The 13628-nt window shown below is 43.7% G+C and overlaps 1 protein-coding gene and 2 long non-coding RNA genes across 4 annotated transcripts; 1 reads left to right on the forward strand and 2 right to left on the reverse strand.

Annotated features, from left to right (window-relative positions):
* Nucleotide 1: 1 nt before the first annotated feature.
* On the reverse strand, nt 2-5200 carry LOC114435784 (uncharacterized). 2 transcript variants are annotated; one of them, XR_003670618.1, is made up of 5 exons: nt 4951-5200; nt 1963-2153; nt 1438-1625; nt 139-189; nt 2-24 (listed from the first exon to the last, which is right to left on the reverse strand). It is a non-coding gene; the product is annotated as an uncharacterized LOC114435784 (long non-coding RNA). The 2 variants fall into 2 exon arrangements; XR_003670617.1 differs by having other exon boundaries at nt 4-24; nt 1364-1625.
* A 478-nt stretch (nt 5201-5678) lies between these two features.
* LOC114435419 (uncharacterized) lies at nt 5679-6941 on the forward strand. Its single transcript, XM_028405088.1, has 2 exons — nt 5679-6383; nt 6496-6941. Exons 1-2 carry the CDS (start codon nt 5679-5681, stop codon nt 6712-6714), a joined length of 924 nt encoding a protein of 307 aa, XP_028260889.1. The 3' UTR covers nt 6715-6941.
* A 1967-nt stretch (nt 6942-8908) lies between these two features.
* On the reverse strand, nt 8909-10743 carry LOC114435808 (uncharacterized). The gene is made up of 2 exons (XR_003670644.1): nt 10386-10743; nt 8909-9179 (listed from the first exon to the last, which is right to left on the reverse strand). It is a non-coding gene; the product is annotated as an uncharacterized LOC114435808 (long non-coding RNA).
* Between the last annotated feature and the right edge of the window lie 2885 nt (nt 10744-13628).

The following is a 13628-nucleotide window of genomic DNA, read 5'->3' on the forward strand; positions in this document are numbered from 1 at the left end:
AATATGTGACGTCACTGGATTCACCTGAAACATATAGTTACGCTTTAGAATGTCAACATGTTACTGTGACCTTAAAACATATCATTGTAGTATTTGTAACTGTAACTCAAACTCAAAACATCTCGCTGTATACTGTACCATGTTCTGTGTTTTCAGGCTCTTTGATTGTTTCATAGACGGACACATCACCTACAGAGTGAGAATCGAGATGAGGTTAGTCGTTATTATCACATCATGTGAATTACAACAGCTAACAAGACATGGAAGTGTTACATTTGACACAACTGCTGATTGATAAGTCTGAGGTTTGACTTTTGTTTTCACACAGAAGGATAAATAAAATTGTCCTGCATGGCCAGAAGAGAACACCAAAACACACATATACAAAAGAGAACTCCTCTGGCCAGTAGCTGGCACAGGGACTGTAGCTTAGGAGCATATCAATGCGTGCACACAGCCATAGCCAGACCACATGTCTAACTGCTATAGATTTATTGGAAGTGGCAAGTAGCAAGGAGCTGCTGAACCATGTCGTTCAGCTGTGATATATTTTATTTGTGATTTAAAGTCACTCTTCTTCCATAACTGAGGTGACAGTAGGGGTAGCAGCTGTTTCTTGGCTAGTAGCTCCAGCTTAACTCAAAGAATGGAAGATCGATAACCGACTGTTTTCTAGCTTGCTGGTTTGGTGTTTAGGAGACAGTCCTGCTCTTTACAGGATTTTGGGAGGTTCAGACTTCACAAAATACATTGCTGCACTGTGCACTTTTTTTTAAAGTCCTATTGTTGTTGGAGTCTGAGTGGTGAATCTGCCTCTGTTTGCTTATAAACCTACACAGGAGCTTTGAGAGAAGCTAATGTGAGCTGCAGGGAAGCAAATGGTCAAAAAAGGTCTTTTGTCTTTCTTTTTGAAATTAAATAAGAATATCTGACACAGGCTGAGCATTCCCCACGAGCAGACACTACAGTCAGCACCTCGGACAGCTCCAGCACTGCTGCCGGCTCCACAGCAGCACCATGGACAGAGACACAGCACAGGTCCATTATTAGTCATATCTAAACTGTAATAATAATTTGGTGTCCACATGCCTTCTGGGGTAGGAATAACTTCAATTCCTTATTTTGCCATCAGATCTCTCCCCAGGAGGTTAACAGGGCAAAAGTCAGACAGCACAAAAGAACACTTTATACTCATTCCTGAAACTGGGTCTGTAACCTTGAGCGTTGCAGATTAAAACTCCGATTTGACCACTAGCTGACACACAACCTGTAGACCTTTTGTTTTGAACAGTTGTGGCAGAGAGATTCAACAATGTATCTAGGTGGTGCAGCTCAATAACATCAACATCATCATTTGTCTCACCTTGGTGTGAGTGTGCTAAGTGTGAAGGTGAAAACTTTTCGTCAGTTAGAACATGTGTGTGTTCATGTCTTGACCTGCTGATCCATCCCGGGGTTGCCAGCCATCTCCCCCTCCATCCTGTCTTTCTCCTTTTCTCACTTTACAGATTTGTGCCCAATGTCTGGCTTTTCTGCATTTGTAGCACACATCTCCCCTCCTGTCCTCTCCTCCATTCCTCTCCCCTTTTCCTCCTCCATGCTGCCCTCCTCTTCCCATGTTACCTCTGAAATAAGTGTCACAGGCATTAGAATCATCATCCACATTATTTTCATTAATGATAAATATTTCAGTCACCATTTTCCTTTCGGTCCCACTTTAGTACGTCCTCTGCATGAATAGCATTCTCTTTGTGTCAGTGAGGCACATTTTGGTTCTACATCACGATCATGGCCTGTACATGGTTTAGTTTTACGTATTGGCATGGCGTTTAGTACCCCCATTCTTCTTTATTCACCATTTTAGTGGTTTTGGTTTCAGTGTTAGATTCATGAGCTGACATTGTCTCTAGCAGTTTTTTCTTTATTTTTCATTATGTTTAAATCAGAAAAACTGTTCCTGACCTTATTGTTGAGGCGTCCTCTTCCCGTGGAATTTGACAGCCAGAAAGAATAGTGATGTCTGTTGTGTTTGGGGTGGTAGGAGAGGAGGAGGTGCAGCTGTTGCGGTGGCTGAGGAAAAGGTGGGGGGTCAGCGCTGGGTCCCGGGAGTGGATTCCTTCTCCGATACAACGTACATTAAGTCATCTTCTTCCCTAGAAAAATGCACATCAGAAACTTTATGAGTAGCCGTCGTCCGGCTTCTTTCCCTTGCCGCTCTGTCTATTTTGTGCTTCTTTCAGCCACTCCTTAGACCTTCTAGTTTAGACCTCCTCTCTTTCTTTCTACTCCTGCCTCTATTAGGCTCACAAGTGTTTTTACATTGCTTTAAAATCAAACATCTCTTAAAAGTAAAGTTGAGCAAAATAAACGATACATTACAGACGCTGTGATTTAAAGAAAGAACAAACAAATATAAACATGTCATTAAATTCACCTGTGTTAAACACTACACACTTTCTTCTTTTTCTGATTCTAGGACATGAGTAGATTTACACTCCAACAAGAACTAATTCAGAATCAGAAATACTTTATTAATCCCATGGGGGGGTTTGCTTATATTCAGCTGCTCCATGATGGTCGGAAACGGGTTAAAAATATAAATAGGCCTAAGATAAAAATAAGAGATAAGATAGATAAAAATAGCCTTTAAATAAGGTGAGGTAAATTAGCAAGTAAATAAAGTAAAATAAAATCTAACCAATAATAAAGAAAAGCGAATGTAAAAGTGAATAAATTGTGATTTAAATGAGGAACTCTTGTCCGGTATAAAGATGAAACAGGTTCAATATTTATTTGTTTTAATTTACAGCCTGTGTGAACACGCTGCTGTGTCAGCAAAGCTTTGGGCCTGTTCGTGGATCTGTGAGCGCGGAAATCAAAAACATTTCATAAACCTGCGGATTAAATTCATAATAGAAGAAACAAAACCAGCCACGTGACGTCATTTTGTAACAATTCACCTGTTTTTAAAAATCAGGAAAACGCCACCACGCGCTATTCTCACGGGCGGGTCTTATTCTGCTGCTGCTGGTTTATCCGTTAATAAAAAACCGCCAGGCTAGGCCACACACACCACACCAATATCCCAATAATATTTACAAAAACACAGAGGAGCCAGAAATCGATTGTTTAGAGTTCACGCTGTATTGTAGGCAGAGCACAGGTGATCAGCTCGTGCACACAAGCAGCGCGACACAACCGGTCTTTTTCCCCAAAGTTTCTCCCTGTAACCCAGAGTTTAGTGCAACCCGATCAGTCCCCAAATAATATATAAAGAATATTTCCAGTTCGGAGTTCGAGAGAACGGTCCAAATGAACCCGTGTCCCTCCGTGAGGACTAGATCAGCAGTTCCTCGGTGAGACGTCGTTCCATTAAAAAAAGAATAAAACGCGATCTCACCAAACTCCAGTCGTTCGGGTAAAATCCTTTTTTAGTCCTGGGGTAATCCACTGTCTTTGGTAAATCCACAATGTCCGTAGATTCCACTTAAATCGCGGTAAATCCAGCCAGGGAAAAGGCCCAAACGCTGCTCCGCATGCCGGCGTCTTTCAGGAAAAGGTCCACTCGTCCACCTGTGTCTTCCGTGTGTCTCCTGTGTCCTCCCGTGTGTCCTCCGTAGAGACATTTAAATGTTCCGCACAGGGATCCCACACCTCCGCAGCGTAGATTGGCAGGTGACAAATATACATACATGACATTTATACGTGATGAGAAATAATAACCTCTTTTCTCTCATTTCCAAAACAGCCATGTAAAGAGGTGATTATGAGGCAACCTTTACAACCCTTTATTTTTATTGGACTGAAAATGTCACAAATACTAAAAAAATCCATTCAACGAGATAAATTCAACGATATTAACATGTAGAACGATCAAACACACACAGAGACAATAAGAACCAGCTGACTCTCATATCAAACCAATAAATAAAAGACAGATTTAAAGTCAAACTCCAAATGTGAGAGAGGGGAACATGGAGCTATTTCAGGGTTTATCCTCATTCTACTGCTTTCTTCTGTATAAAACCATCCCTGAGCTCAGCAGGCCTGAAGTCCACGATCATCCTCCAACACCAAAGAATCCCAGAATTTAGCATCAATCCTTTCATTATAATAATGACTCTCTGTCTGTTTTATGGGGGCAGCAGGTATGTGTGCCTAGTTTTGTTCTAATCTTTAGATTCTGTCATTTAAGGAATGGATTACACAAACAGCTGAAGCTGAAGGTTTTTATTTCACTATGGACTCAACACTGACCTCAGCCCATTTGTCAGCCTGCTCCTGTGATGTAGGATGACAGCTTCTGGCCAAATAAAGGTTCAAATAAATAGATTAATATAATAACTTAAATACTATAATTAGATACGTGGAGCTAAAGGCACAACAAGGCAGCTAACTCATAAATGAACTGCTTTGGTGTTATTATTATTCTTTATGTGACTATGGGCATATGACGTATTTATCTCGACCGTACCCGCGTTTCACTTCAAACCGCCTGATGTTAGCAGCTGTCTGTGCTGAGTTAATTATAATAACACTGACCGTCTCCCTGAACGGAAGGATAGCTATGATATAAAATCACGTCTATGTATAGGAAACCCTGATAATAGAGCCGAACTGTGGCCGAACTCACAGCAAAGTCTTGATCAATAACTGATGTGTGTGTGGAGTCAGAAGAACCAGCTGCTGCTTCTAAAATCCACATTTGAGCAGTTTGAAGCGGAAGTTTGGTGAAGGAGGAAGTAGCAGCTGCTTCACTGATCTTTCCTGAATATTTCAGTTTAGCATCAAACACAGAAACATATTTTCCACAGACCGTGGACAGAGTTTCATTAGTGAACACACGACACACTTTAAGACTGGTTTTGACGCCACTGCGAGTTTTTCTCCCTGTGAACAAATCCAGGTGAAGAAGCTGATGAGCGAGTTAGCACGAGTGGCTAACGTTACCTGAAAGAATCCTCTTCAGTCCACGCTGTCGCCTGTGGAAGTTTTCCACGGTTTGCACTGGTCCACTCAGTGTGATTCGCAGAGTGTGGACTTTGGTTTGGACGAAATTCTGTGTGTTCCGACCCCGAGACAACTGAGACAGGAGCCGACAGAGAGAGAGAGAGAGGCGCAGTGTGCTGATGGAGGCTCTGTTTGGCGAACAGCAGCACACTGCAGGAGAGAGGCGGACTGTGGTTTTCCGGAAGTTCTCTCTCTGCTGTCAGCGAAACAACTGAGACAGGAGCGAGTTTGGAGGGGCGGAGTTCATGTGTGGTCGGGAGAAGTACCGTCGGTCGGATACACTGTGCGTTGGTTGGAGAGATTTTGAAGCGAAGTTTAAGCCGTACTAATGTTTGGGTCGGGCCGAATGTCAGCTTTGTCGTGGGTCTTTAATGCTCCAGTGGATGTCTCTGTGACTGAGGAGGAAGAAACCTTGAGCAGGACCCGTGTCTTAAGGAAGAACCTTCCTGCTGCCAGTCGGCCGGGTAGAGGAGAAGAAGAGGGAGCCAGGACAGAGAGGATGAAGGAGAGAGAGGAGCAAACAAGCAAAGTAGCAGCAGTTTGCTGTAGGTCACAGGCGGGGCTCTATTTGACTATCCCCGCCTGTGAACTACAGCACAGTATTTAAACCGTTCTGTTCAAACCATGCAGTTTGTTTCACCTTATCCTGACAGCAGGATCTCTTCGTGATGGCTCGTCCATTTCTCGTCATCAGTCTCTTCGTGGTCTCTCCTGTGCTTGGAGAACTAGTCCAGGTTCTTCAGGGAGACCCGGTAAAGTTTCCACCGCCTCCAAAGTGCAGCACAGGGGAAGAAGCCGCTCTGATCCACCGGCTGAGAGATGACAGCAGCCGGCTGGTAGCGTCCTGTCCTCTGAATCAGGACTGGAAGCCGGGACCAGATTACAGTGACAGGATCAATCAGAGCGCCTCTGTCGTTCTCAGCGCCGCGAACTTGAACGACCACGGCCTCTATGAGTTCACCTGCAAACAGCGCATCGTGAAACACCTGCAGCTGGATGTGCTCGTTCCCTTCGAGGCTCATGTATCAGCCGGTGGGACGGTCAGACTCCCCTGTTACACCGTGACTGCCGGGGAGTCCGTGCAGTCAGTGCGCTGGGAGAGACACGGAGAGCTGGTGCTGCAGCGCAGAAGCACCGAGTCCGGGAAAGACTCCGAGGAAAGACGAGTGTCTGTGTCAGCGGACTGGCACCGCACAGGGGACCTGTCACTCACCATGGAGCCGGCTCAGCCCGGAGACCAGGGGGTCTACTTCTGCTACTTCTACTCAAACGGACAGAAGAGACGCGGAAACCCTGCAGCAGTGAGACTGGAGGTCCCGCAGAGGGTCCCTGAACCACCTGCGCGCACACCGCCGCCTCCCCCCCAGCAGCAGGTAGAGTCCACTGTTCCCGCTGCAGCTAACCACTGGTTTTATTGACACATGTGTAATTGTGCATAACTACAGCATGACTGTCAGAGCTGACAAAGTTTCTTCCTGTCTGCAGCAGTCAGAGTGCCACACTGGGACCACCATCATCACCACAGTCACAGTGATGGCTGTGCTCTTTGTGCCGCTGATCGCTTTTCTTGGCTGGAAACTGAAGAGCAGAGGATTTGAGATGAACCAACCCGAGCAGAAGAACGTCTGGGAAGGCGGTGAGGACAGAGGAGAGGAGGGGAGCGGACAGGAGGAGGACACCAAATTTAACATAGTGATGGTTTAGAAGCAGCAGTCTGGTTCTGTCTTTGTTGCTGGAACCAAAACAGGTGATTTTAACCCTCATAAGCTGTAGAGAATTTTAATATGACTGACAGCTGGTCCTGTCCCTGACTCTGGGGTGTATTGTCCCTTTAACTGTCTTCTTCACATATACCCTCAGCTTTAGTCTTCCAGCCCCAGAACATGTTTTTCCAGATCCTAATGAACTTTTCTGACTCCATACTTCTGATCATGTCCATTCACTATTATTGTACTTTACTGCTATGCTTCAAATAAACTGATTTCTGTTTCCACTGTAATATTTATATGAAAGTTAATTAACGGCCCTGTGGCCCTAATGCTAATGCTGGTGGGGAATCTGTGTTTTTATAATTTTGAAGGTGTCAATAGTGAAACGGATCTGTCTTCCTTTCTGTTATCCTTTCATTTAAAATCTGGCTTTGTGCCCTTTTCAGAGTGGTTTCTGCCCTGTAACCTTTTATTGTGGATGCCAGCCTAAGCCTGCATAGTATAAGTTTGTCTTGCCTGTTACTCTCAGGATCAATTAGTATGAAGAAGTGAAACACAACACTAACTCACACTGGTGAATGTGACACATTGTGGTTGTGTAGTGGCTATTTTACCCCCCACTCGGTTGGTTGGGTACAGGGGATGTTGTTTTCTACGCGCTGATATTTCCAAAATAAATCGTTTGATGCATCATAATCTTTGGCTGAGGTTCCCGTTTGTTGTTAACAAAGGGTTTAACGAGCATATTTAATATTATGATACTAACCTCCCCGCTCCTACAGGCTACCTGTCTGATCTGATCACCTGTGTTCATTTAAGCCTTATCCACCAACCCTAAGCTGCCATCTAGCGACAAACAAAAGCAATTACAGCTTAACTTCATGGCTCCTACAATGTGTGTTCCTACCAGTGGTGGAGGAAGTATGAAGCTTGGTACTTAAGTAAAAGTACAAATATATACTCAAGTAAAAGTAGAAGTACATCAACAATCCTACTTAAGTAAAAGTCTTAAGTACTTTTAAATGTACTTAAAGTATTCAAAGTAAAAGTACTCACACACTGAATATATATGATTGATTTCCATTGCAAAGGATCTGAACAGGTTAAAATAATCGAAGAAATCATCTCAAAGTAAAATGGAGCATGTGTAGTTAATGTCCATGTTCAGTCCAGAAGCAGATGTGGACAGGTCTGTGTGTCATGAGGCAGGCTGTGGGCATCAAGTGAACAGAGAGGCTGCTGATAACAAACAGGCATTCAGAATGTTTACTGTGTCAGTGTTCCTGCTGTAGATTCATGTTATGATTCATGTTCATCAGACATTAATGGATGGACCTGTGTCAGCAGACAGCAGCTAACTAGTTAGCTAACTGAGCCAGAGCACCGGCATCATGACTGAGGCTCATTATAGAAACACAGCTGGCAGCGTGACACCACCTCCATGCAGAGTCTGACCTCACATCAGTCCAGCACTGTGTTCATCACATGGAACAAGGAACTACAGACACTGTAGAAATGTAGTGGAGGAGAAAGTACTGGTAACAGCTGCAACATGGAGTCAAAGTAGAAAGTATCACTATTATTTTTACTTAGAAACACATAAAAACTTTACATTTACTGTTATTGTAAGTAAATGGACATGATCAGAGGAGACAGAAAAGTTCATTAGGATCAGTGGTGGAAAGTAACTAAGTATTTGTACTTTCTTACTGTCTTAAGTAATTTGTATGTATTTGTACTGTACTTAAGTCATTTTTTTATGTATTACTAAGTTTTCAAATAATGTCTGTGTTTGACTGAACGCTGTGATATTTATATGAAAGTTAATTGAATGCCTGTTGATTCAGATTACAATCGTACACATGGGTTTATTCATTTTTCCACATTCAATTACAATAAATGTTAAAACTACACTAAAAATCAACGACTCAAAGAAAACATCAAAGAAAAAGGGGACATGAAAATAAAATGAATATATAAGAAAAGAAGAATTAATAACTCTACAGTCTGACGTTTACATCGACCAAGCTGCGTGCTTCAGGCGGGAATGTCTCTGTGTGACAGCGCTGCAGGAGGGAGCGGGAGGACTTAGGGTGTTAACAGCGCCACCTGGGGAGGCGGGGACCTCAAACCCAGGAAATGAGAAAAAGGGCACACAGGTTCGAATCATACACAGGGCAAGGATCGTATACCACAAAAGAAGATTTATTTAATTACAAAGAGATTAAAATCCACAGACTATGTTTAAAATCAATAATCAAACGTGTTGCCAGTTCACCGCATGAGTTGGGATGGCCCTGAAAAATAAAATAAACACTGACAAGGCTGAGGCTCACCGGGGGCAGAGGAACAAACCAAGAAGGGATCAAACTACACACCCGTGACACTACACTCCAACGAAATGACGTGAAGAAAACCCAGCACCAGGGAAGGGGGACCAGCACCGCTGGGCCACAGCTCCTGTACAGCAGAACAAAAGAGAATTAATCACAAATCACAAGGACCCAACCACATCAACAACATGGCAACATGAGCGTGCGTACACACACACACACACACACACACACACACACACACACACAAATTAAACCAAAAACAAAACTAAAACTATAATTCAATATAAAAGAAGTACGAATATTAGGACTAAGCCTATAGAATAATCAACATAATCAGAAATAACAGAAAAATAACCCAAACAAGAATCCAAAGGCCCATCTATACAGAACCATTCAGACGTGGATGCAGCTGTATTAAAAGCTGCTGGTCCAAAATCCACGGACGATGACCCCACGGCCCCGCAGCCACCGTTGCAGGCTATTGCTGCGCGCTTCTGCCACACAGGAGGAGGAAGAGAGACGCAGGAGGAGCGCCACCTGCCTGCTGAAATAGGAACGGCGCCACCAATCAGCACAAGACAACAAGAGAATTAACTCACCTGGCCACATCTGCTCTGTTTTACAAAACACTTATTAAAAAACAAGGTTTTCAGTGACAGCAGGAGGACAAAGCTACAAAGCTCCGGTTCAGGGCGCTGCAGGTGTCCTCACAGACAGAAGCTCTGCTCCACCCTGTCACTGTTCAAGGAGAGGAGGCCAACAGCGGGTGGAGCCGCAGACTGGAGCAGACTGAACACTCCGCCTGTCTCTCTCTCTCTCTGCGGACCGAGTCCTCTCTGCTCCTGTCTCATTCGTCTCAGACACAACAACAACAACTTCCTACAAATCGAAGTCCACACAGCTCACAGTCCACCGAGTGGACCAGCTCAGTCCACGAGAGACTTCCACAGCTGACACCCAGAACACACCGTTACTTTAACATCATGATAGAGCCGAACTGTGGCCGAACTCACAGCAAAGTCTTGGTCAATAACTGATGTGTGTGTGGAGTCAGAAGAACCAGCTGCTGCTTCTAAAATCCACATTTGAGCAGTTTGAAGCGGAAGTTTGGTGAAGGAGGAAGTAGCAGCTGCTTCACTGATCTTTCCTGAATATTTCAGTTTAGCATCAAACACAGAAACATATTTTCCACAGACCGTGGACAGAGTTTCATTAGTGAACACACGACACACTTTAAGACTGGTTTTGACGCCACTGCGAGTTTTTCTCCCTGTGGACAAATCCAGGTAAAGAAGCTGATGAGCGAGTTAGCACGAGTGGCTAACGTTACCTGAAAGAATCCTCTTCAGTCCACGCTGTCACCCGTGGAAAACTTCCAGCGTGGACTGGTCCACTCAGTGTGATTCGCAGAGTGTGGAATTTGGTTTGGAAGAAATTCTGTGTGTTCTGTCCACGAGACAACTGAGACAGGAGCCGTGTTCCTGTCAGACCGTGGGCCGGTGTGTCGGATTAACTGGTGCCCAAATTAACTGGTGACCGAGTTGGTGCGATACAGATGTAACGTGGGCGTGTCTCTGTAGGACCCGTTTCTGTTCAAACCAGGAAGTAAACATCGGGAGTTCTTCTTCCATAAAATTCTATTTTTACTCGTTTTAGGAGTAACAATGAACGTGACGATGTCGGCCAGCATGTAACAGCATGTTCAGCGTCCTCAGCTGTGTGGAAAATAAATATATTATGAAGCCAAATTTAAAAAAGAAAACGCGGTCACATCTTGAACCGATGGAGGTTTGTTAACAGGGTCAATAGAGACCATACATAGAACCTGCTAGTTATGGTCGGGTAGATTTTCTATGGCCGTGATTGTTGATTCCTGACCCCCAGGAAAATAATCTTGCAATATACTTGAATAATAGTCCTGATTGTGTCTGTTATTAGAAGACAGAATCCACGCATCTTCTGTGGATGTGGGCTGTCACAGTTTAACCTGGCTGTGGAGGTGTGGACCACGGCGCTGCGTGGGATTCAGCCAACATTCATTGGGTCATATCAGTGCTGTACTGTTTACTTTATGTGTAGGTTACACCACCAATCAACAGTGTCACTACACAAACGCTGCTGATAATGTTAACAATATATTTAACCATGAACCTGCATTCTAAGCAGTATTGTCTGTATCGGATTAGTTGGTGCCGCAGTATTTTGAACAGGCAGCTGCGCGGACACCAAACACCTCTGTTGACACCGCTGAACTTTTTGTTGTAATAAAAAACTCATATTGTTGTTTTGCTGGTCACGTTTGAACAGATGAACAGCAATAAATGAAAACGTTTATCAGCTGGGGCTACACTCATAATGCTCAGCTCAAGAAGCGATGACGTACGCAGCGATAATGTGCGAGCGTCTTCACCCAGGTTAACTGGTGACCCTGGCACCTGGCGTCCAAACAACTCTGTATGAAGTAGCTCAAAGCGGCAGATAACTCTTCACTCCTCCTTATTAACTTGTGTATATGACCAATGACGACGTTTGAATCCTGCAGAAGAAAGTTGCCACCCTGTAACACACACACACAGCTCTGTGTTTGTGAACATTAATCAGTGATTATGTTGATTATCCATATATTCATATGGATTTAGTCTCATGTAGTGTCTGTCCATATTTGTTTCATTGATAAAACACAAACATGGTCCTCATTAAAGTGTGTATTTCATGTGTGTTAATGGAGGAAGGTCCATGCTGTGACCGCTGTGATGACTCGAGCACCGAACGCAGGGGTCAGAAACCTTCAGCATGAAAAGAACCATTGGGCCTTTTCTCACCGAATAAAGCCACAAACCCCTCAGATAAAACTGTTTGACAGAATATTAAACGTTTTATGTTAATATCATGAGAGCATCTCAATCTCCAAAGAAACAACAACACTATGACAAAAACATCATTAATAAATACAATACATTTAAGTTAGAGGCCATTATTTATTCACATTGTTATTTTTCTTTGTTTTTTCCTTCTTCTTTTCAAACATGAGCTCGCTGCATGAGCCACAGAGGGATGAAAGAGCCGCATGCGGCTTTGCATTACGTCCTATTGCAGTGCATTGGCCCACTAATAAATGATATCATGGAACTTTTTATTTAGCATTTAGGCTAGAGTCAAAATCTGATTTACTTATTTATTTTAACTTTACCATGTCAAGTGACGTCAACACATTTTTCTGAGTTTCGGTCTGATCTGTGAGACTTTTCAATGTTTAAACTCTGCAGGGGATGGTCAGGTAACAGCTCCAAGGCGCTCCGGATTTTTCAGGTGTTTCTGTATTTCTTTGTACGGATAACAAAGCCACACCTTCTTCAGAACCAACTTCTTCTGCTGTATTGGAGTGCACTTTCCTTCCAGGGCCCATTTTAGGGCTAAACAAACATGGTTTATTAGTAAAAGTATTGAACTCATTGGTGACCTCAGAAACACACTCTAAGATAACTGGTGAATGCTATCAGAGAGTTACTGAATGATCACACTGTTCATGTAGGAACACAAGCTGCTTCTCACCCGTCAAGACGCCAGGTGCGACAGTCACCAGTTAACCTGGGTGAAGACGCTCGCACATTATCGCTGCGTACGTCATCGCTTCTTGAGCTGAGCATTATGAGTGTAGCCCCAGCTGATAAACGTTTACATTTATTGCTGTTCATCTGTTTAAATGTGACCAGCAAAACAACAATATGAGTTTTTTATTACAACAAAAAGTTTAGCGGTGTCAACAGAGGTGTTTGGTGTCCGCGCATCTGCCTGTTCAAAATACTGCGGCACCAAATAATCCGATACAGACAATACTGCTTAGAATGCAGGTTCATGGTTAAATATATTGTTAACATTATCAGCAGCGTTTGTGTAGTGACACTGTTGATTTGTGGTGTAACCTACACATAAAGTAAACAGTACAGCACTGATATGACCCAATGAATGTTGGCTGAATCCCACGCAGCGCCGTGGTCCACACCTCCACAGCCAGGTTAAACTGTGACAGCCCACATCCACAGAAGATGCGTGGATTCTGTCTTCTAATAACAGACACAATCAGAACTATTATTCAAGTATATTCCAAGATTATGTTCCTGGGGGTCAGGAATCAACAATCACGGCCATAGAAAATCTACCCGACCATAACTAGCAGGTTCTATGTATGGTCTCTACTGACCCTGTTAACAAACCTCCATCGGTTCAAGATGTGACCGCGTTTTCTTTTTTAAATTTGGCTTCATAATATATTTATTTTCCACACAGCTGAGGACGCTGAACATGCTGTTACATGCTGGCCGACATCGTCACGTTCATTGTTGCTCCTAAAACGAGTAAAAACAGAATTTTATGGAAGAAGAACTCCCGATGTTTACTTCCTGGTTTGAACAGAAACGGGTCCTACAGAGACACGCCCACGTTACATCTGTATCGCACCAACTCGGTCACCAGTTAATTTGGGCACCAGTTAATCCGACACACAGGCAGAGAGACAGAGGACTGTAGTCTGGTGCTGGACTGAGAGTCTGATGCTGGACTGAGAGTCTGATGC

The sequence above is a fragment of the Parambassis ranga genome, chromosome 5 (assembly GCF_900634625.1).
Source record: "Parambassis ranga chromosome 5, fParRan2.1, whole genome shotgun sequence".
NCBI lineage: Eukaryota > Metazoa > Chordata > Actinopteri > Ambassidae > Parambassis > Parambassis ranga.